Source organism: Dermacentor andersoni, chromosome 5 (genome assembly GCF_023375885.2).
Source record: "Dermacentor andersoni chromosome 5, qqDerAnde1_hic_scaffold, whole genome shotgun sequence".
Lineage (NCBI taxonomy): Eukaryota > Metazoa > Arthropoda > Arachnida > Ixodida > Ixodidae > Dermacentor > Dermacentor andersoni.
In genome coordinates, this window is record NC_092818.1 from 129,421,829 (window position 1) to 129,445,135 (window position 23,307).

General features: G+C 43.7%; 2 protein-coding genes across 2 annotated transcripts in view; one reads left to right on the top strand and one right to left on the bottom strand.

The window, feature by feature from the left end:
* The window catches only part of LOC126532080 (cytochrome P450 3A8-like), a 29,143-nt gene extending 11,312 nt beyond the window's left edge, over nt 1–17,831 (top strand). The window contains exons 2-14 of the mRNA XM_055070514.2: nt 611–707; nt 1,601–1,653; nt 2,849–2,945; nt 4,029–4,145; nt 4,917–5,005; nt 9,061–9,206; nt 9,936–10,051; nt 11,579–11,723; nt 13,863–14,023; nt 15,388–15,479; nt 15,659–15,802; nt 16,981–17,143; nt 17,717–17,831. Of these exons, the coding sequence (XP_054926489.2) occupies nt 611–707; nt 1,601–1,653; nt 2,849–2,945; nt 4,029–4,145; nt 4,917–5,005; nt 9,061–9,206; nt 9,936–10,051; nt 11,579–11,723; nt 13,863–14,023; nt 15,388–15,479; nt 15,659–15,802; nt 16,981–17,143; nt 17,717–17,806 (1,510 nt within the window). The 3' untranslated portion in view covers nt 17,807–17,831. The remainder of the gene's footprint in view (nt 1–610; nt 708–1,600; nt 1,654–2,848; nt 2,946–4,028; nt 4,146–4,916; nt 5,006–9,060; nt 9,207–9,935; nt 10,052–11,578; nt 11,724–13,862; nt 14,024–15,387; nt 15,480–15,658; nt 15,803–16,980; nt 17,144–17,716) is intronic.
* LOC126531147 (uncharacterized) overlaps nt 1–23,307 on the bottom strand; it is a 112,008-nt gene that overhangs the window by 85,775 nt on the left and 2,926 nt on the right. The window lies entirely within an intron of this gene.

The following is a 23,307-nucleotide window of genomic DNA, read 5'->3' on the forward strand; positions in this document are numbered from 1 at the left end:
TCGGCGTGTTGATAAAGCTTCACAGAAATATGTGGCTTTGGGAAAATCACACTGGAGAAAATTCGAAGTTGTAGGCTTATGGTGTAACCAGCAGAACATTTTCAAGTTGTCATCGAAACATTTAAAACTTCGAATTAAAACTCTGAAGTAGCGTTTAATTTTAGAATAGTTTCTGTAAGCAAACGGTTCAACATTTCTGCTTGAATGTTTAAATACTTATATTGGATGCAGCTATATATACGCTTGGAATAGAATTGTTGAAAGTGCCTGAGTTGAGAAGTTTGATTTTTGGATGAATGAAAGAATGAATGAAATAATTAAGGAATGAAGGGAGAAATGGGGGTGTTGCAGAAGGCCAGCACACCGGTAACCAGCTATTCAAGAAATTTTACAGCGGCAAATCTATTAATTCGCCATAACTACTCCCCGCTGACTGCTTTCAGTAACATTGTAAGCAGAAGCCATCGCTTTTAAATTCATGGCATGCGTATTAGAGCCATTGTAATGACGGAATACCGAAGACTTGGGCAGGGACAACGGAACTTGTGCCACCATCTTCTGACAGTGTTTAGCCGAATACTCTGAAACAAATATCTTGTTTTCCTTGCAGTCGCGTATCCCGATATAAAAACCACTGGAAGAAGCAGAATGTTCCGCATGAAAGCTACGCCCTGATTTTCGGTCCAATGCTCAGGATTACGAGAAAGGTAAATGAAAGATTTGCATCTCTTTGATCAATAGCATGGGTAATTTGGAGCACTGGGAACACACGGTTCATGTTATTCAGCATTCTCCTGATTTTACTCTGGCGAAGCATTAAGTTCACAGCAATCAGCGTTCTATCTTATATTATTCTGGGAAAACATAAAGCTTGCATTATTAAGCATTTTAGCCTTTATTACTTCAGAAAAGCGGGAAGTTTCTGTTGTTCAGACTTCTATCTCATATCAATTGTAGCACTTTTTCGGAAAATCTGTCTCGATACTGATATTTTCTCAGTGCAAATTGCATATGTAGTCGTAGCCTGAAAATCTGAATTGTTCTCAGTGATATCAAAGAATGGGGCGTGGATATTTAGTTTTCACGTTTCGTACGTTTCAGGATTGTAGAGGGGATAGCCAGGTGCTCTTCACCTAGTTGATAATCAGCGGACAATGGGTTTTTATGAAGACCGTGGAAGAACTCGTCTGTTAGACCTATATTTTCGCCAATAAGAAGATCACAGTAATAAAATGAACGTCTTGATGGACACAAAGTGCGCTAATTTCACGGGCAATTAGCAACAGGTCATTAAAGGGTATATTCCCATGACTGATTATGTGCTAACGTTTTCTGCTTCTATGCAAGTTCTGACAAATTTTGTTTTTGTCAGACATTTAGCTAAGAGAGTGGTGCCCTCGTACTGTTAACCTTATTCGGAGATACTTCATATCAAGAACAAACTAAACCGTAGATGTCCATCACTAAGCTTAATGACTGCTTCATCTTTCTGGTGTGTAGTCGCAGGTATAACGGGCGTATGCCTCTGTTTTTATCCTTTCAAGTGTAGATAAAAACGTCGTTGGCGAGTATTCGTTAAGCAGACTTTTTCCTTGCGCAGCCTTTTCACGAGTTGGACCTAGAGCGCTACAAGAAGTATGGAAGAGTTTACGGGTGAGTTGCCTGAAAGATACCTGTCACAGTATTTTATAATGTTGTGAAATGATTAAGGAACCCTCCCTTCTCTTCTCGACCCATTTCAATGCTACCATTGTTACCAAACGCCTCTTACTGAAGTGGGACATAATGTCTTTGCCTAAAGAAACGAAGCTACTAAAATCATCGCAGTTTTTTGCCTGGTGTCGCGGCCATCAAACTCCTCCGGCTTGAAAGTTTGGGAGAATGAAGCCGAGAGTCCGCTCCACTTTCCGGAGCTTTCAATGAGTTCGTATGAAACTGGATGCCTAGCAGAGACATCGCAGGGCTCATTGGCTTCGTTTGTCTTCGCAAAAGCGTGCACCTTTGTTAAGGAAAAGGGAAATCGGTGCATTCAGGTGAACGGCTAAGGATTATCGGAGTCTTGAATGGGCAACATATGCTTCGAAAGTATCGTGAGCGCAGCAACTTGCACATACAAGTGTCCCTTTCAAGTCCTACGTGACGAGAAAAGCACAAGGCCTTTCTTCGTACAGTATTTTTCAGAGTTCCCCTTAACGTGGTTGACTTAACCGTGAACGTCATCGTGTCCTTTGAAAAGATGTATGAGCTACTGGAGACACTGAAGCCTTTTCCAGTTAACTAGACTAAACTTTTGGTGAAAATCATGTGCAGTATTATCATGTTAACCTAATAGAAAAAAGTATAGAAGTTTCTGCGTTAAGGACAGCACTGGTGCTTCCGGTGCGTATGCGTGTACGTACACCGTTAGGACCATGTACTGTAGGGTGCACTTTCTGGAAGCCCATACGAGAACTTGGGAAGCTAAGTAATTTAGCCTATATGTGCATCATTAGCAAAATTTTCGCGTGCGTAAAAGTACAGTTCACTCGCTGATACTGAATACCTTAAAAATGACCGTCAGTAGACTAAGAATTCGGGGCTGGTGCTGTCGTATGACATGCCAATGCTGGCGCGTTTCTTGTTCCAAAGCCTAATTGCTGCCATGCTAGTGTGAAGAAGTGCAATTGGTCCTTTAAGGTTTTTGGAGTGCCGACGATGGTTGTGCACTTATTGAACGAATTGCGTTCGTTGTTATAATAGACACGGGACAGCTTCTTCAATAAGGGAGCCACAAGGAGCCTTTACTGTGATGCGATATATTTTTGTGCGTTACGTCATCTGCCTTTCTTTCTTTCTGCGGCTGGAGCAGCATGTTTGAAAGTGGAAAGCCGTCGCTCTTTGTAGCAGAGCCTGAACTCCTCAAGCAAATCCTCTTAAAAGACTTCCTTGTCCTTCCCAACAGACGTGTAAGTACAGCTAATCTGCTTTCTTGGTTAAATTGTCATGGTCACAGGGAATCGCTTGCGGGTCTCATCCGCTTAATTGAAGGAGACCGCATGTACGATGTTATTTTGTGTAATCAAGCGTTGCAATGTAATATGGTACGTTAATACAAAAGGGTGCAAAAAATATTGCGCGCATCAATTTTATTATTTCTTCACCATAAAGCCAAGCTGCACCTTGAAAAAGCTGAACAAGTGCCATGCTCATGGCGCAGCGGTGGCTGGCATCATCATAGTGTTCGGCAATTATTTATAAGCGACATTTTTTGCAGGCCAAAATACTGCATGGCGCTTGTCGACAATATTGTCGAAAATGCTTCGAGTGAAAAAAAATGTAGAATGATACGTTCCCTCCTCCCCCCCGCCTTCCTATCCTGTGGAATATATGGAAGCAATACCTAATTCAAATGCTCACGAAATGTCTGACAATTTCGTTTTAATGGAGCTATACTTCAAGGTCTACTTGAAAGCATACATAAAAAAAAATATCTTGTATATACTTTGGCGACCCTACTTCCCGACGCAGCAAGCCAAAATTGCGTTAATGTTTTGAAATGTTACTGCGCAAATACCGCGCGTGGTATGGATGCAGGCAGGTTTTGTAGGAATCCAACCCATTTAAAGACAGGCGTGTCAGCTTTACGCCAGGATAGATGTGGCTTATATTTTTATGCCTCGTGCCGGTTGCTTACGCTTCGGTATAAATGCACATGACTGCAGGAGCAATAATTTACCTTAGGTTGTGAAATTGCATGGAAAACGACTTCGTGATGTACTTTAATGATACGTCAGTGTATGGATCGGCATATATGTTTTATTAAGTTTTCCGCATGTGCTACAACTGACTGCTGCTGTGTTGTACATTATTGAAAATTCAAAATAAATTTTCAAAAAAGAAAGCTGCAAGATGCATTTTCAAGATGCTTGTCTAGCCAAAATTTTGCGTTGAGGTAGTTGGTGCGGCATCACGAGAGTTTCGCTGCGTATTAGACAGTGACAAAACCACTGGACACATTCACAACGCTTGCTCTGGCGATTCCTTTGCAGAGCGTTAATTTCTTCGAGCCGTTATTTGACTACATGCTCAGTGTGATCCCTTACCCTCGATGGAAGACGATACGAAAGTACTATTCGCCAGCGTTTACCTCTGGAAAACTTCGCAAGGTAAGCACAGGGTCCGCATTTCTGGGACGCTCACTTTCGTGGATGCTTATATTTCGCGATATTTCGCATAACGAGCGGCAGACGCGTCGGCGTCTACGACCGACAACACTCGTGCCACAATGTCAAGCATGCTATTTTATTAGAGTTGCAGGAACGCCGTCGCCCCTATCAGGCGCCGACATTTCCTGCTCTAATCCTGCAAAAGTGAAAGTAACACCGAAAGGGATCGTCCGAAAATAGCGCCCCAAAATGCTTCTACTTCCGCGTTTAGTGGAAAAATGAAGGACGGAAGCATTCTTTAAAGTTCTGAAGTCTCGTTATAAAGCGACATCTTTCAAAACCGTCCATACCTGCTGTTAATCGAAATTTGCAATTTTAGAAAATATGGTGTGTTCTTAGACTACACAACAGGATTCAAAGTATCATGGGCGCTACCTGAGGCGCAGATCACTACTACTTAAAATTATATAGCCATATTTTATCTGTCGTGTGGAAATATCCTGACACGGAGGTGCTCATCTGCTAGGCCATGTCAAAATTTGGTCACTACGATGGCAGCTACGATACCATTCGAGAGCTCGGCAGCGTAATGGTCCTGTTTACTGAATGATTTAGCAGCCTTCTTGCCGATGCGCATAATATTATCGCCTTTGTTTAGGGCCCATAATCACTCTTGAGCAAGCGACAGCGTTTTCCGAAAGTAGTTTGTAATGCTATGAGAAGCACGATGCTTATAAATTTGTTTGCTGCCGCGTTGGCACTGTCCTCCAGATGGAGCACCAAATCGAAGCCTGCACCAAGTCTACGATGTATCATCTTCAGAAGGCAGCTGAGGAAGAACGAGATCTTGAACTGGGACAGTACGTAAGCAATAGAGCCAAGTAGGCACTATCGTAGTTGTGATTGTACTGCGATACTGTCAGCGCTATCATCCGTAATTTTCCTTCTCTGCTGGTAAATCAGCATCACAAACTGAACATTAGTGGCTGTGCTTAGGTATGTACTAAGTAGACGGTTGAGGTATCGCGTGTTTTTATTGGTGATAAAGATTCGCGATACTGTTATAATTTGCTGTAGACTGAAGTTTCATCACAGACAATAATCTTGCCTTTCCTTTCACCTCGATAGGCGCTGCACCACTCAAAATCAGTTTCGTGTGTGGCAGTGGTTTCGCTGGTATACTCAACTGCAAGCGTGTAGGCTGGGCTCGTTGGTGCTAGAGCGGGTCGAAGCTAGAGAAAGAGCGTGCACAGCAGATGTGTTTTGAAGAGTTGTCTTTGGGACGATCCACTCCTTCATTAAATGGACCGTCTCTCCGAAGGAGTGCGAGGAGGTGGTGAGGGTGGGCTAAAGGAATTGTGAGCATACGTTGAGGGGATTGTGAAGTTGTGGAAGGAGAGATGTGCTGTCATGAGGGGGAGGGTCGTGAGGGGGAGCGAGGGAGTAGACGATGAATCGCACGTTTCCAGCGGCGCATGACAGCACATACGCATGGATAACAAAACTCCTTAAATAAGCATATGTGCTACATCTAAAGATATGCCAGTGACTGGCTCATTTATTTAGGGAATTATGTACTGTAACAAGAAAAGGTACTTACATGTACGTTTTATCTTCCTGCAATTTTTATTTCCGAAAAGTAGATTTTAACGCAATCATGTTTTTAGAGAGAGAGATGAAAGGAAAGGCAAGGAGGTTAACCAAATATAAAATACGGTTTGTTAACCTACACTGGGTGGGTCGGATAGGGAGAGGTAAAAGATAAGAAGGAACGAGAGAGATAGCGCATGTGCATAATCACTAGTGTTCACAGCACAAGGTAAGTTAACATTTGGCATTGCTGGAATCGCTTGTGCAGGTTTATGGTCCCCAAGAACTGCAACAGTGCATTCGTAACCCTCTTCTGCGACAGCTTATGAGGTCGGTAGGCTAAAATTTGTTCTGATAATGGTCTGTCGACAGTAAGAGGTAGCAAAGTCGCGAGCATTACTCTGGACACTGTATCGTTTGTCTCCGACCACTGTTCACGAAATTTGTAATCCGGGTCTCATAATTCTATTGCAATGCTTATCTAACACCGTGAGCGATAATGACAATGCTGACATTTTCGTACGTGACACACATGTTTCAAGAAAATAGTATTCAATTACTCCTGTATGTTATGTATTTAGTCGTTGATTACTTTCTGTGTTCATTTTTTTCGTCATTGTGCACCATTAGAAGGCACGTGCACTGTTGTCGGGTAACATTAATAAACAATTCAATTCAGTCCTCACTGCAACAAATGTACGCCTCCAAGCGTACGATTTCTTTGTGAAAGCGAAGTGTTCTTTACATTCCACCTTGGGTTATTGCATGTCTGCTGGGTGGGCCGATCACGGAAGCAGGGCCCAGGCTAGACCAATCTTTGAGGTTGCATAATGAATGCTGGGCTAATTAACATGTAAACAAAAGGGTTGTAGGGGGGGGGGAGGCGGTGCAGTGAGAAAGAGTTCCATGCAGAAGCCGCAACTAAACAAAACTTGAGCGGATACACAGGAAGCTAGCGCTTTATTTCAATCATTATCTCTGCTTTCTACCGGGACTTTCTGGTGATGTCAAGGTTGTCAAAAATATTCACCGACAATTACGATACTACCTAATCCGGAATTTGAGCGCAGCTCTGTACGTGCTTTCATTTCGCGATATGCTGGCTGGCGCGGACAATCTGTTTCGTGCGGCACGTTGCGTTTCGAATAAATAAAAAAAATTGGAGGATGCTTGAGCTTCGCCTTAAGAGTGGAAAAGTGATCGCATTCAAACATCCCTGACTGATTCTTACACTTCCCGGCAACCGGAGCGTATGTAACCGTAATGCGTACCGGAAAACGTTGGCCGCGAACGCTATGCACAAAGATGGGCTTTCTGGTAGAAACGCGGCCTCTTGCGTGGCCGCGATGCGGTACGATATGGTGGAGGCGAGTGCCAGCTGGAGGTGTTGCAAGGAACCGGGCGCGCCGCTCAGTGGCGCGCGCAAATTGCGGACGCCGTGGCCGGACTATGTTGGTAGAAACGCTGGAAAAGGGGTTTCTTTGAGTTTTTGCGTAACGTAATTCGTTTTCTCCTACAGTTAAATTACAATCCGACGCTTTGATGTCTGTAGGTTGTGTGCAAGTCGTACTTTACAATCTTTCTACGTATTTTAGCTTGAGAAATTAAATTAGTTCACAACATTCCCTGCACCACATGGAGGGCCTGGATATGGGTGGTTCGAAAATCGTTTTGCCGAAACGACGTCCGACGCCGGATTTTCTGCGATATGGGCCCTTAACGCTCTCGCTTTAACATTTGTAATAACTCGCGAGTAGGTTCGGCACAGTAAACTTTATGCTGCCTTGTGGCGAAATGCTGCAAAGTGCTATCGACTTGTTCGCATGGCGCATTCGCACGCTTTGTAGGAGGTAGATGAAATGATTTGTCTGGCACATTTGAGAAAGAAATAAACGTTTCTTACCCATATAATCAATGAATTTTACTGTCGTACAGCTACAGCAACCATACATTTAAAGACTGTCATCTTAGGCAGTGCCGTCGCAAAAGAATGCGCCAAGTGGTTCAGTGACTTGACGCGTCCTCCCTCGTTCCCACGTTTCCTTTAATTTTCTTCCTTACGGAGTTTGGTCGAAACAATATTAAATTTGAAGGGATATTGGAATACTAAATATTTGTTAATCTAGAACGACTGCCCAATATCGAATAGAATGGCGAGTATTTGCGATTTCTAAAGAAAAAGTGGAATGAAAAATTTCGCAGGGCCTGCTCGGCATCAGATCGTTCGTTCACATTTTTCTAAAAATGTAAATAGCGACACAGTATGATCACATCTGGTGCACGACGCCAATGAAGGTAATAAAAGAAAGGAACATAACGTTCCAACTGCATGTAGTTTAGTGTACGATTGAAAGAGCAAAGGACAATACTACAGCGCCGCGTATTATATTGATGGAACCCAAATATCATTGATGATATTGGTCGAATAATAAAGTTATTAATGCGAAATCGTTATGTGGCTCATGAAGTGGAAAATCCGGTGGCGTGGCCGGAGATGGTAAAAAACAAGTTCACAGGCGATTACGATACTCCCTAATGCGAAATTTGAGCGCAGCTCTATACATGTTTTCATTTCGCGATGTATTGGCTGGCGCGTACAATTTGTCTCGTGCGGCACGTTCCAAACGGAGCGAAGTGTGGCGCATCTGCCTCGCTAATCGGGCGGTCATGAGAGGCAGCGCTTGGGTGATGCGTGGGCGCGATTCACAGCAGCCGCTGCACAGACATCCGCTCACGCAGCGCTTTGTTTCCATACATACGACGCGCCCTACTCTGGCGCCATCTTGTAGCCATCATCGCCGCAAAAGCCTGTTTTGCGCGGCACTAAGCTTTTCTTCTCACACTTTTGCGACACCCTCCTCCTCTGCTTTCCGCCTCATGGTTACGCGGCATCCTGCTCGTCCGCTTTAATCCTCGCGCTCTATTCGCTATCGCCGTCTTTCGTATCCTGCTGCGCTCTGCGTTCGCTTTCACACTTCGCTGTGCTCGTTTGCTCGGTTACGAGGGACGCGGATGCACGCCGCAAGAACGGGCGCTTGAGAGCTGAGCTCTAAAAATGAGCTCTTTACCGAGTGTTTTAATGGTTGTGTGAGATTCCGCTATGAATGACTTTAACTGGTATAACAGACAGCTGACGCAAGAAAGGCCAATATTTGCTTCTGCGCCTCTTTTAAGCACATTGAGTGCAGATCGAAAATGATTTGTCTGTAATAAGATTTAGTCACGCGCGTAATCTTACACTGCAGTTCTAACAACCACATTGTTGATATCTTTTCTCGATTGTCTCTGTCGCTGCTAACTAATTGATGCGCGATCGGAACTGCAGTTTCTTCGGTAACTTCACCTTGGACTTGATTGCACGCTACGCTTTTGGAACCCACTTGGATTCCCACTCTGACCAGACGAATGATTTCGTCACTTATGCCAAGAAGGTGTTCGGCAAGGACTTCTCAGTGTCGCTCATCGTGCACTGTGAGTATTGGCCGTGTAGGCCCTGAACACATTAATTTGTGCTTCAGCTCGCTTATTACCTTCTTTTAATTAGGACTAACATTGTTGGTGAATGACATCCATCTTTATTTGTACTGTCGCATTGTTTGCGCTTACAATGGGCAGTGTTACTATAACGCTAGTTTCCCTGGGCCCTGCCCGTATCTTCGAATAGTCGCACAAAATGATTATCAACCCTACTTTTCTGTACTCTTTGTGAAGAAGACCCGCTCGCCCTGTTTAGTAGCGTCTACAATGTACACTTTCCAAATAACGTTCCTGCACTCTTCATAATTTTACGACAATTCCCATGCGTTGCGAAATTTTTTGGCCAGTACTGGGCTGCATGACAAAGCTACGTAGACCTTGTGCGAGTTTCTCCATGATGCGGTGGCATCACTCGGCAAGCAAACTTGGAACTTAATAGAAAAGGGGCGCAAATTACCACACGCGCACATATCTGTTTACTTTATCTTTGTATCTGTTGATTCATGCCCCCCCCCCTTCTAATAGCTGTATATTTCCCCACTTAGCCCAAAAAGGAGTTCTGCAAATTTGGAAGCTTTGCAGCTTTCATGCGAGGCCCGTCTTTCTTAGCCCCGTCACTCCATATATTGACAATTCTTTATGTGCTGTGCATGCATATCTTTATGTACATAGTGCGCATGTCCGCATAAGAGCACCTCTTCACAATTCACTCGTTTTCCACAGTTCTCCTGCCAGGAGTAGCAAAATTCTTCAGGTTGAAGTTTTTCAACCCAGACACCCTTGAATACTTTCGGAGCCTGTGCCAGCGTGTGATTAAAGGCCGCATTGATACAAAGATCGTAAGTACCTGCAGTAGTTGACCATCACACGTACGCGGAAGATTACTCGCGTGATTAATCGGTGCGGAGATTGCGATGACATATTGCACCTTCAGTGTGGTTAGTAAGTTAATCTGAGAAAGCAGACGAAAATGCATTCATAGCTGCTTTCCATAAATTAGTTGATACTCTCTGTACACCCTAGTTATTAGAAACGCTACATTAAATCATGGAGATCCTTTTAACAGAGCTAGCACTGTAGTGAAATGAATGAAAAATATAGTATGTTACATTTTTTATGTCGCCTGAGTATACGGGAAGACTTGCTTCTTGCAACTCTTGAACTCCAGCACAGAAATTATTAATGAGCAGAAGCGGGTCGCCAAATCAAATAAATATACGAGTGAAAGGAGTTTTCTCAACTATAAAAGAGGTTCTCATCTCTCCTTACAGTGTCTTCACGGTGCAGCCTAGCGCAGCTACGTCACAGTGTCAAAAATATGTCTTTTTTTCTACCTGTAATTCGCCTGACACAGCTCTCCACGCATCGAACTTGTGCTTCCTTCTCTTACCCCTTGAAAATTCAAGGAAGCCAGCAAGGAGATCACATCTGTGCCATAGCCTATTGTGTGTTGAGTAGTAGTGTTTCGGGAAGGCTAAGAGATTTTCACTGGTATTTCATGTTATAGAGATTTTCCTGCTTAATTTTGAATTCAACAGCATCCCCATGCTGCAAGCGCCAACTCTTTTTGCATTATTTAGGGTAGGTACAACGCCGCAGATAGAAGACGGTCGTAAATGCTGTGGCACTGGGCGACTCTCTTTCGCATAAATTGATACACGAGCTTTTGAAACGTTATGCTGCTGGTGGTAATTGTACTGAAAAAGAAAAGATGTTTTCATCTCTGAGATTCGCTTTTTCGTGGTCGCGCATCCTGCTTGCCTTTAACTCACATTCCCCCTGCCACGTTGAGAAACAAGCACATAACTTTCGCAGAATTTTCATCGATATTTAAAGATATCAGATAAAGCCTTTAAGACTGATTGAGCGTAGGCACATAAGTTGGCAATCTTTTATGACTCGTCTCGTAGGGAAAATTAGAGCGTTGGGAGAACCACTAAATTAAGAAACCTGCAATAAGCACTTTCGGACTTCTGAAGCAGACGCGCTCATTATTCAGGTCTCTCACCGAAATGCTACTCTTGACAAAAGTCGCAATCACACGAAAAAACTGACAACAGAGCTAGACAAAGCATAGAGAAATACTCAGTGGAAGTCTAGAAACAACAATGCAAAGATAAATGAAAGTGCACAAAAGATAACTTGCCGCAGGTCGAAGCCGAATCCACATCTTTCGCATTGTGTGTGCGATGCTTTACCAATTAAGCAATACCGCGGTGGCCATCATGCCATTCAATTTCTTGGGTATTTTCGTATGTGTTGAGTATTAACCATAGGAGTGTTACCCTGCGCCGCACGTAGATCACACATAGAGCGGAAAGGTGTTTTTTTTTAAAGGAAACCTGGTTGTATTCTCTTTTCCTTAGAGGCAAGATGATTTCCTACAGCATATGATCGACTGCCAGCAAGGCACATGTTCGGGAGACACTTCAAAGGAAGTAGCTGATACAGAGGAAAGAATATTCGACGTAGATTCGAAGTTGGCGGACACAGAGGACGTTCCGTCAAATGGTACGTTAACACTGCTTTTACTTGAGTTTTTGTACCACTGTTTATCCAGTAAAGAGCGAAAGATGCACCTCGCGATACATTAAAACAGGCAGAGTCATTTATGCGACTAAGGTGTTACCTGATGCCAAAGATAGATGATAATCGGGGTTGGGCAAAGTGGGCTCCTGCTTCGGTCTAATTCGGCCAAACGTGGTCGTATAGATTTAACAAGTACACAGTCAATTGGCAGAAGTTAAACACTTCCTGTTGTGGATTGCCAGCGCAAATTGATGATGTACAATTTAAGGCACTCATTATGAAGAAAAAGATGTTTTGCAAGACCAGGCTGAAAATATACGACGCTTCGCCTGAACCTTGTTACACAACCGCACAACGCAACGATAAGGCCTCTACTCCATTTCCTTTCTTTCTTCCTTTCTTTCTTTCTTTCTTTCTTTCTTTCTTTCTTTCTTTCTTTCTTTCTTTCTTTCTTTCTTTTATACACAGAAAAGCTACCGGTTAACTTTCTTTCCTTTCCGCCTGAGTTTCGATAAGACGTCATATTTGAAGTGCCTAGGTTCGTCCGCCTGCGCTAGTCTGTCAACCACGGACGTCGCACTTCCGAATATGTTTGCAAAGTGAAGCCTATCATGTGGGGACGTTTAGAAAAATGTACCTGCTATGAGAATTCCTTAAGAGGTAAACGTCGTGCCGTGGTGGCCTTTACTTTCTGGCGTAAAGGAATACCGAAATACCGTAAGTTGCGTTATTAAAATATTTCCTAATAAACGACACCTTCGTGAATGAAACACGAGCTTTTTGTAGAGTAAGTTGTACAATACATCTTCACAACTATTACTGGTGGGATTGATGTAGCTGCTCTTGTCTCTACTGATTTTTTAAGACCACTTACTGTAACTTTTAGGGGCTACGTATGGCAGAGTATATATTAGAAAAGAGGGGGGGGAGGCAATTAAAAAAGTTCAAGAAATGTTCACTCGCTGCATTAACAAGCATGTTTAGGTGCACGTTAAAGAAATCCAGCTAGGCAAAATTTACCTGGAGCCCTCCACTCCGGCGTCTCCCAAAGCCTCAGTGTTGCTTTGTGACACTAAAATCAATGAAAGAATCTATCAAGCAACTAATAAAGTAATTAATGAATGAATCAATCAATCATCCAATCAATGAACCGATTACTCAGTCGACTAATTACCCACCTACTTAAACTAAGTTCTTATTAATTAATTAATTAACCAACGCTCAACATACTGATTGAAAGAGGAGCGTGATGAATGTCGTGAAAAATCACATGAATAGCTCATTGGCGTGCATAATGCTGAGCAACACCTAAATATTTCTCGCAGTTCTCCACAGCGCCTGAAAGTCCGTGGAAAGCAGCAGAGAACCTGTGACTTGGAATCAACTGCTCCATTAAATCCCAATTAGGCTGTATACAACGAAATTCCTTTCAGGTTGTCGGTGTCTGACGTATCTTGGGGCAACATCGTTAACGATACGAAAATATGGAGAGTTGTTTGGCAATAGTCATCCAAGTGAACATACGTGTTGGGTCTGCATTTCTGTGGAAATGCTGATAAAATTCAGTTCATTCTTCCAGTCTGCACTCTGTTTTAACTTCAGGTACACAGAAGCCCATCTTCTGTCGGTAGTGTCGTCAGGCACAAATGCCACCATAGTTCTAACGTTAACCCAGCAGCGCTATTTCTTAGAGCCGCTACTAACGTAGCGACTATCACCCACACCGAAAAACGAATATTAAACTAGCAATGAAATGCGCTCAGAAAACTTGCAGCGACCTCTGCGCGCACTTTGGATCCTGACTCTCTAATGTTTCAAGAGGCGCTAACTGATTGTGTATGTTTTCCTTTCATGGAAATAGCAACCATTACTTCGCCTTGTGTTCACGGCATTTTAGGTTATCGCTGGCTATTTTTGTTATAAATTACCACGTTCGCTTATCCACGAACTCCACGCTCCACGCATTCTCTATCATGTACGGGGTGTGCAATTCAGGCATATAGTACAGTGCGGCTTATCGTTCTAGAGCGTGCCAGATGAACGAATAATATTAATAAAAGTTCAAGCTTGCATCTGCATCTAGTAATGCGGTTGCACTTTTGGTTTTCTTGTTTACCCAAGCATTGAGCGAAGAGGAAGCCATGGCCCAATGCTTCATGTTCTTAATTGCGGGCCAAGGAACGACATCGACCCTGGTTGCCTTCACGCTTTACATGTTAGCCTTGAACCCGGACGTCCAGGAGAAGCTTAGGGAGGAAGTCGACCTCTGCGTTAAAAATCACGTAAGTTGATGTGCACGTTCAAAATGTAGCCATGTTTGTTTACACGGATATGCATTTGTGTAGGATATAGCACCGTGGTTCTGAAGTAAAGGACTTTTTTTCGCTGGTTGAATGCGCGGTTACATGGGCTATGGCAAGGAATGGGAATGCAGAACAGGATAGATGAAGAATTTGTGTAGATGAATGCTGAGCAGTATTCACAAAGCGGAGAGGAAAAAATCATAGTAGATGAAAACTGTACATGTAAGAACCGTGTACCAGACCAACACCGTCACAGCGTCATGCAAAACGTTTAGATCTTGGAACAAATGTTCGTTTTGCATTTATCTTACCTGCAATGGTAAGAAGCTGCTTTAATCGAGTGCCTTAGTAGATATCCCACTCTCTCGAATGATTCCCACTCTCTCGGGCGGCTTCGTCGGCGTGGTCATTCCCGCTGATGTTACAATGTCCTGGAAGCCATTGAAAGATGTGTTATGTCCCTTGTCATGGCTGTGATGATATATGTGCCGAATTTCGGAGGCCAGTTGTTCATACGGTCCGCGGCGCATTGGGCTTCGTATGCACTGAAGGGCTGTCTTCGAGTCACTAAAGACAGTTCATTGTTGCGGTGGTTCCTGCTTAATGAAATCAAGTGCAGCACGGATTGTCGCGAGTTCTGCACCCGTCGATATGGTCACACATGAAGTTTTTAATTTGATTTCTTCAGACTTTGCGGGGATGAAGATTTTAGCAGCAGAGCTGTTGAGTTTCACCTAACTGTCTGTGTAGACATGTTGCCGGAATCTGTGCACGTTGTGAATGTGTTCCGAAGTTGCTTGTTTCAAAGACTGCAAAGGCGCTCCGGCTTTGTTTCTGATGCCTGGAATTGTCAACTGCACTTGCGACCTGTGCAGACACCACAACGGCTCGGATAATCGTGTAGCAGGCGTAAATTGTGATGGCAAGTAGGACTGATGTCTGACAATACTTTTCGCGAAAGTTGAATGTGAATGTTGAATGTGTAAAACACACTGTACTGTTGGTGGTGAAAATAAACTTCAACTTCAACTTCAACCTTTCTGCTGGCAAGCAAGCAAGATGGTGGGAGGGAATCCGAGTCAGGTGTCGGATGTGTGCTCTCACAGGAAGGCAGGTAAAGGATTACAGTTCTAAACGCGTTTAAGTTGTAATTGGATGAATCGCGATGCCCTCCAGCAGAATAATGAAATATCAGTTGGGGGAGTAGAGGGCACATCCACTATGCATTGTATGTATACAGCGCCTCGTTGCACGTTCTCGGAGCAGCATTGAACAACGTGTACCGCCGCAATGTTCATTGTTCAAGGCTCAATACGGTATGTTTTCTTCATTCCATTTGCCAGGGTGAATATCCAGCGATGGAAGTTGTGGCAAAGCTTGAATACCTGCATGGAGTAATATCGGAGATGCTGAGGATGTTCCCCCCAGCGTCAAGGTTAGGCTTACTTTAATATGTGTACTGAATCGTCTTTTATCAAAGAATGTTACGCTACTGATGCACCTGTTGGTGAACTATATATCTAAGTAATAATATACAGATTCTTGCAACTTAAATCAGAGGATATGAAGGAGAATTCGTTTCTTGCGGAAACGATCTGGGCCATCTCTATGCAGACTCGAGCGAGAAACGACCCAGGACTATGTGCTCGGTGACACGGGTATCAAGATTCCAAAGGGCTGCGTGATCGCAGTACCTTTGTACGCCATGCACCACGACCCCGAGTACTTTCCTGACCCCTTTGTATTTCGGCCAGAAAGGTCAGTGCCAAGTTTTGTACGCACAGAAACACTTGTTTACGGTGACGCTTACTATTTAATACTTCGAATAGCTTTTGTTTCTGCTGCTCCCAATAATTAGAAATAATTAAGCGGTAATAAATAATTATAACAGCGAATACCTTAAATATCGTTTTGTCTTCATAAAATATTTTCTTAATAGTGCGTTTCCGAAGACAGGCGGCCTCCATGGATTCACATGACGGCTATGGCACTCCTGGAATCTGGATTGTGGTCTTGAACTTGAATAGAGTATCACGAGCGTTTTCAATCTTTATGAACATATTTTTAAATGACACCGACTTAAAACACATAACTATATTGTATTAACGGAATCAAATAAAAAGGTATTTTAAAGGAACAATATATTTGCGCCTAACATCCTGAAATACTAGTGTAGTGCAAACAAGACAGAAGTTCTCAACAAGATGAAAGCTTGAATTGATCAACGGCGGTTCATCAAGGAATGTCTCGGGAGCGTCCGGACACATCTACTGTTCGATGACGTTTGATCACTTCTAGTATAACGCAAGTAGACGATGATGCGAGAGGAGAACAGGTGCACAGAGGCACGAAGCTGTGTTCATGAGCTCATCTCACCGAATCTGCATCGCAAGTCTAACCGTACTTCTATAACTGAGTTTCGTGCGTGAACCGAGGTTACGAGCGATTTTCCCACAGTATTTCAGCCCTGTTCGTGCATAAGTGCCACGAAAACCACAATTGTGTGTGTGTATATATATATATATATATATATATATATATATATATATATAGATAGATAGATAGATAGATAGATAGATAGATAGATAGAAATGAGTACTAACTCGATATGTGATTTTAAAGAATCTGACTATCCTTGGCTTGACGTATCCGTGTATGGCAACAACTGAAGCTCTATTCTTCACCTGCTGTAGTTGCTTAGTGGCTATTGTGTTGGGCTGCTGAGCAAGAGGTCGCAGGATCGAATCCCGGCCACGGCGGCCGCATATCGCTGGGGGCGAAATACGAAAGCACCCGTGTACTTACATTTAGGTGCACGTTAAAGAAACTCAGGTGGTCCAAATTACCGGAGTCTTCCACTACGGCGTGCCTCATAATCAGAAAGTGGTTTTGACACGTAAAACCCTATAATCGAAGTTCTATTTTCTCCTATCCAGGTTCATGGGAGAGAACGCCACAAACATACGGCCTTACACGTACTTGCCCTTTGGAGCCGGTCCTAGGAATTGCGTAGGAATGAGACTGGGTCTACACGCCGCCAAGATGGCCGTCCTGCATGCCGTCCGCATCGCGCAGTTTGTGCGCACAGATAAAACAAAGGTACGATTCGTTTAAGGTGTCACACTCCTTACGTGTTCTTAACTACTGCAAAAGCCAATGAAACAATTCATTGGCTACGCCTGGAGCAATACAAGCGCTGAAGCAATCGCTGCGTACGAGCATGCACAATGTTAGTCGCCGAAGTGAATCAATAACGAGAGATTTTATTCAAAGAACGGGGAGGGAAGGAAGTGAATTGAAACACATGGATTATTGCATTAGTTTTTGTCGATGGGCTCTGTAGCAGTTGGTGCGTAGTTGGCAAGAATTTCAAATTACTAGAATGTGCTAATTGCTTGCGCTTGGAATGTTTGTATGCCATTTGCCGAGAACGTTCAGTTGAACTTTCTTCTGACCGCGAAAGCAGGTCGTCGTTGATCTAAAAGATGTGTTAGGGTGCTTTGCCACACGTAATTCTCAGCAAGGTCGTCGGCGTGACTTATCGTTGCTATCTATGGCAGTGACATGTGATCTAGTCGAGAATGTTTAAAACTTCTAGTAGCGTATGACAGTTGTCTCATATGGATTGAATTGCGTCAGAGTACTAAATGGAGGATTCTTTTTTTTTTTCAGGTGCCTTTGGAGTTCTTTAAAGGATTTGGCGTCATATCCTCCTCAGACATAACAGTTGGCGTTCGCAAACGTGCTGCTACAAGCAAATAAAACATCCACATTGATATAAAGGCTACTAGACGGCAATGACTTTACTTCTTTACTTTGATTTTTGTTGCATGATAATTTAGAAAAGTTATGTCCGATTTTCACAGCGAAGATAATACCATGACTCTAACAGAAAATGCAGTTCAGCGCCTCAGTACAGTTCTGTTCTTTTTACTTCTAATTGTTTCTTTTCTCTACACATATGCCTACAATGCAGGGGACATTTCACGCTTGCACCTTTTGTTTGTGTCATTATTTTGGGCTCGATGCGTGAGAAAGGGAAGGGACGAATAATATGAAGGCATCGGTTTCATTCAAACAGGTGCTTCTGATACAGACACATATTTGATTGATTGATTGACTGACTGACGGGATTTCATATACCAAAACAACACATGGGCACTGAGAGACGCCGTTGTGGGCGGCTTCGTATTAATTTTTAGAGAACCTGAGGGAACTTTAGCGTGTGCGTAAAGCATGATACTATTGAGTTCCAGGGAGGTTGGAAGGTTTTGTCCTGGACGCCCGGTAGTTCTCTCTACCACGTTAGTGTCCGGGGCCTCCAACGCTCTCCGAGGGCGCGAACACAATCGACGACAAGCCCACACTTTTCATTCACATGTGTACAGGTCATAGCGTGCGGTTCGATGTCATTGGATCAACATTTGCTCACACAAAAGATTTGGAATGGTGTTGCGGTGGTTGGTGATTTTTTTGCGTGAAGCAGCCGCAAACGCGTCGCTGGTCGTGTCTAATAGTACACAATTGCTTTTGCATTCAGACCCCATAATAATGCGATTGCCGCTGCGTGGGATCGCAGGCACGACTTGATGCACAACACATTCGTGGGTTATCTTGACTGAATTTGATAATGATAGTTCTCACGGGAACCACTACTGTATCTAACAGTAGATCGCGGAGATCTACGGTCCGCGTAAGGAACGGTCCGCGTAAACGTGAATTCACCCGCTGTGCTTTTCGTGGAGAAGTACTAGAATTGACATGTGAGAGCTGAAGATCAAGGCCTTAAGGTTGAGGGCTGAAGGTCATAGCATATTAGAAAAGCTTCAGCTTACACCATCTGCATGACAGGAAAGTCCGTCCTACATGACGTATCCAACTTAACAAGCGGTAACTTAGCAAACCCATGAACAGTGCGTTGGGGAGTTATCGCTGGAAATAATCGGATGCTAACTCAGTAAAACTTTCAGATAGGAGGCCTTGGGGATCCAGGACCATGTCTAGGTGTATTATTACTCGTTGAAATCGACGCGTCTTATCATAGTTGACTGCTTGTCCATTAATCCTGCTGACGTAGTCTCATCGTCTAGCAGGTGAAAGCAGCAGAAGAGAACTTCTCGGAGAGCAGATTCAGGCCTAGTTTTCGAAGTTATTCCGACATTAATTTGACAGCTTTCTGGAGCCCCACTCACCTGGGGACGAGTCTCCCAGTGCATATATCGCTTGCATAAATTATTAACACGTGTGGATGACAAAAGGAATCAACAAGGCCGACAACTGCTAAGGTAAATATTGTGGGACTCTGGACCCCATCTTGTGGTACACCATGGCATGTACTATAGCTTACGATGTCATGCCAGTCTGCGTTTGCACAAAAGACGACCAAATAGCTGCATGTCCATCGAAATACACTGGTCTAGTAAGCCGTGCTGTTAACGACAGACCGCGGACTACCCGACTACATCGACGACGCTTTGTAGAGATTCGCACCGCCCATTTTAGCAACATAAACGTCAAAGATGTGTTAATGACTGTATTCGCGGGTTTTCTCGACCTAGCGATTGCGCATGGCGAGAGCTGCGAGCAGTCTTAATTTTCTCGGCAATGGTATTTTACATTCCGGGTGAACTGGGGACAAAATTCCAACCTCAGCTGCTGAGTGTCGCTCCCTAAAAGAAAAAGACAGTGGTTTAGGTGCAATCTTTAGCGTCGAGCTTGGGATGCTTCTATTCGTCTTGCAGCGCTTGAAGGCAACTTTCTTTGTGAAGCGTTGGCAAGCTGGCCTGAGAGAATTGGTGCTTCGCTTGAATAGGGCGACATTAGGTAAAATTCTTTATTGGACACGCTCTTTAATAATGTGCATGCACTTCTTTAAGTAGTGTATTGCTAGTGAATTCACTTTGTGGCGCTCCCATGCCGAAGTCTGCTTTCTGATTTCTGCTCTAGAAGCCGCCAATTTACACCTATAAGCCTATGAACGGATACAAATGAAGTACCGGCGAACATGGAACCACTTGGATCGTTCGTGCTGTTATCCTTATCAGTTTTTGGCACTTACTTTTTTGTCGCTCTTATCTGTCGGCCTCGTGCTGAAGGACAGAAAAACAAATGACACTTGCAGCACATCGAGAATGATTTATCACTACTTCCTCCATAGCGGCGAGTGATGCGCGATGTCTATTGAAAGTGGATGGGCAAACTGCGCCTCGGTAGCTCAATTGGTTAGAGCATCGCACGCGTAATGCGAAGACGTGGGATCGTTCCCCACCTGCGGCAAGTTGTTTTTTCACCCGTTTTCATTGCCATTAATTTATCGTTTCTTTAATTCAGTTAGTAAGTACAAATAATTTCCCCTATGTTTTCCTTGGTGTCTCTGTTGGCTTTTCATGATATGATTAATTAAAACCGGGCCCCTTGGTTAACCCTCTTTCTTGTCGTTCACACGTAACAATATACATTACGGAATCGGAAAATTAATAGATGGCGTCCAATTCACAAACATGTACGAGTGTGTTGCTAACATGGCGGCGTCCAGGCGCGACCATTAAAAGCCGCACAAACGGCGTTGTCACTTATAAAATGATAGCAAGCTAATGTGCACTCACATTTAGGGTCACTCAGTTCAACTACAGCTGCGAGAAATACATGGAGGAAAAGCTCCAGAAAAGGCAGCCAATCCGAACCGAAAACAATTAGTTCTTTTTTTTTTCTTTTTCTCTCCTCTCTTTTTTTCTTGCATTTCTTTTCTTTTTTTTTTGCAGGGAGGGGGCGGGGTCATTCCGTTGCGAAACAACCATAATGTTCCGGTTGCGGTCTTTGGTTCAGCCAAAATTAACGTTCTGTATTTTTTCCGATTTTTTTTCGGTTTTCGGTTCAGTTCTGGTTCGATGCCCGGGACTGGAGAGCTAGTTTTCACCCGCATAAAGTGGAGTGGTCGAGACTATCAATCGTGACGCCAATCTACCCTATCGTTGAGAGTCGAAGTGGACGATGGATATCGTAACTGGCTCCACTTTCGCTACACTCGAAGACTGACCGGTGAGCCGGAGACATCAAGCAGTATTTTAACGTCACGCCGACCCCCGTTTGCTACAGTCGCGTTCAATATGAGCTCCTACACCGTCCCCATAGTCGAAGGGGCTCCAAGTTTGCACGGCTGCACCGACATACGAAAAAATTGTTTAATAAATGACAGCGATCGGAATGGCATTCAGTCATCCAATTACTGGTATGGCGGCGCCGCCATGCAGTCTTGGGGTGCCTTCGACCACGAATGTCATGTTGGAGCTCATATTGAACGCGATCGTACATACTCTCAATAGGTTTGTATGTTCTTATAGGCTGTGACCTCCGTTTCTCTGCCCGTCCGCTATGGCGCTGATGGTTCTCTAGAACGCGTTAGCAGGCAACAATCCCGAAGACATATACAGTCTGGCAAGCTCCTACAACTTCACAATTGTATGCATACATTAAAGCCAAAATAATGCACCGAGTTTACACAATCAATGTGCGTAGTGCACAGGGCTGCACAATTTATTATGTATGGTGTGTGGAAAAGAGCCCCGCACTGAATATTTAAGCATGTGTCGACAGAGACTTCAAATTTCTTTCACATAGGGTTATACGGGGACTAACGGAGAGGTTGGAAGCAGTGCGCCTCTGGCTACGCCATGTCACTCCTATACAAACAAAAAGTTTTTAAACAGGTAAATAAAAAGTTAATGAAGAGGAGGACACTTTGGAATTCGCAAACACTGACACATGCAAGAGTGAAAGGAAAAGAAAAAAGACGAAACATCAGCAACGAAGGCGAGTCACTGCAGAAAATTAAGCATAAATTCCAGAATATCGACCAGAGTATTTAGAGCACATGCCCGTACTTGGATAAAATTTATGTCACCCTACTGAAAGCTGGCCTTTCAAGACCACCAGCTGGCCACGGACCGAACAATGGTTTTAGTGACAACAGTGCCTGGAGCAACTGAAGGCTCTCATGTTTTCTTCGACGTTCAGTGTGATTGACGTTGACTTCGGAGGTCCAAGGCAAACTCGAAGACATACTACTGCAAACAGCGTGAGAATGGGACTTAAGATTAGTTGGAATTTTAGCTGGAAGTCATCGCCTGTGTCGATGTTCCTCCCGTCATAGAGTCCCGTTCTCGCGTTGTTTGCAAAAGCATTTCCTCGTACCCGCAAAGCAAGCTAACCATCATATTGAATATCGAAGACTTCTTGCAATCGTTATGTGCAACTTCTTTTCTCTTGAGCTCGACAAACCATGGGACGCCGGCAATGAATGTCCTAAATCAGTTCGCACTAAAGTGACGTGACGCTTCTACAGGTTATCCGCAGAACTCTCCCACCGCGCTCCAGCCAGATATATAAGAATTTGCATAACACTGCTATTAACTTTACATAGCTTCCAAGAAGTGGGTCCATACTAAGCTCCAATCAAGAATAATTCCAAGGCAGTGATTTATTTTTACTATTTCCGATTCTTAAGACGCTTTCATGCGAACGCTAGGACGGACAGTTGTATTTTCAGCAAAAAAGCTCATTCCCCCAACAGTAAGAATTCATTTACTTCGTTAGGCGCGTCCTGCATGGTTTCTTGTATGATCTGAAGCTTTTGCCCCGATGTCAAAATGCAAATGTTGTCTCTATATATTGATCAACACAGGTTCGGTGAAAAACGACGTGGAAACTGTGTCATTACTGCGTTGAATAACGCGGAACTTAGCACGCTTTCCTGACGTACTCTATGTGCCACCGTACGTTTCCAGATTTCTCCTGTTGGTAGCCTCCATAAAAATTTGTCGACCTGTCAAAAAAATGGTGTATTAGACATAGTGCCTTTCCTCTAATGCCGAGTAGCACCAAGCCTTCGTGAAAACGTAGGTGCCTAGCGGTGGTCGTATGCCCGTTTGTTGTCCGGGAATATGGCAATTGCAATATTTCCTCTTTTTCTTTCGTGCTTCATACATGTGACTAAATCCATAATGCCGTCCATAGTACAGTGTTCCGAATGAAAGCCTGACAAATTCTGAGGCAGTGAATTTCGTGTCTCATTCTACTTCTGTATTAGTTCATTGATAACCTTTTCGATTACTTTGGAGATGCAGTTTGTGAAGTTTACTGGTATAAATTACTCTAGTCTCATGGTACTTCTTCCGGGCTTCAGAAGAGGCATCACTCTGGACTGATTCCACGGAAGAGACACTTGTACGCTCCGACAGACCCCATTACATACGTCCGACAAAAAT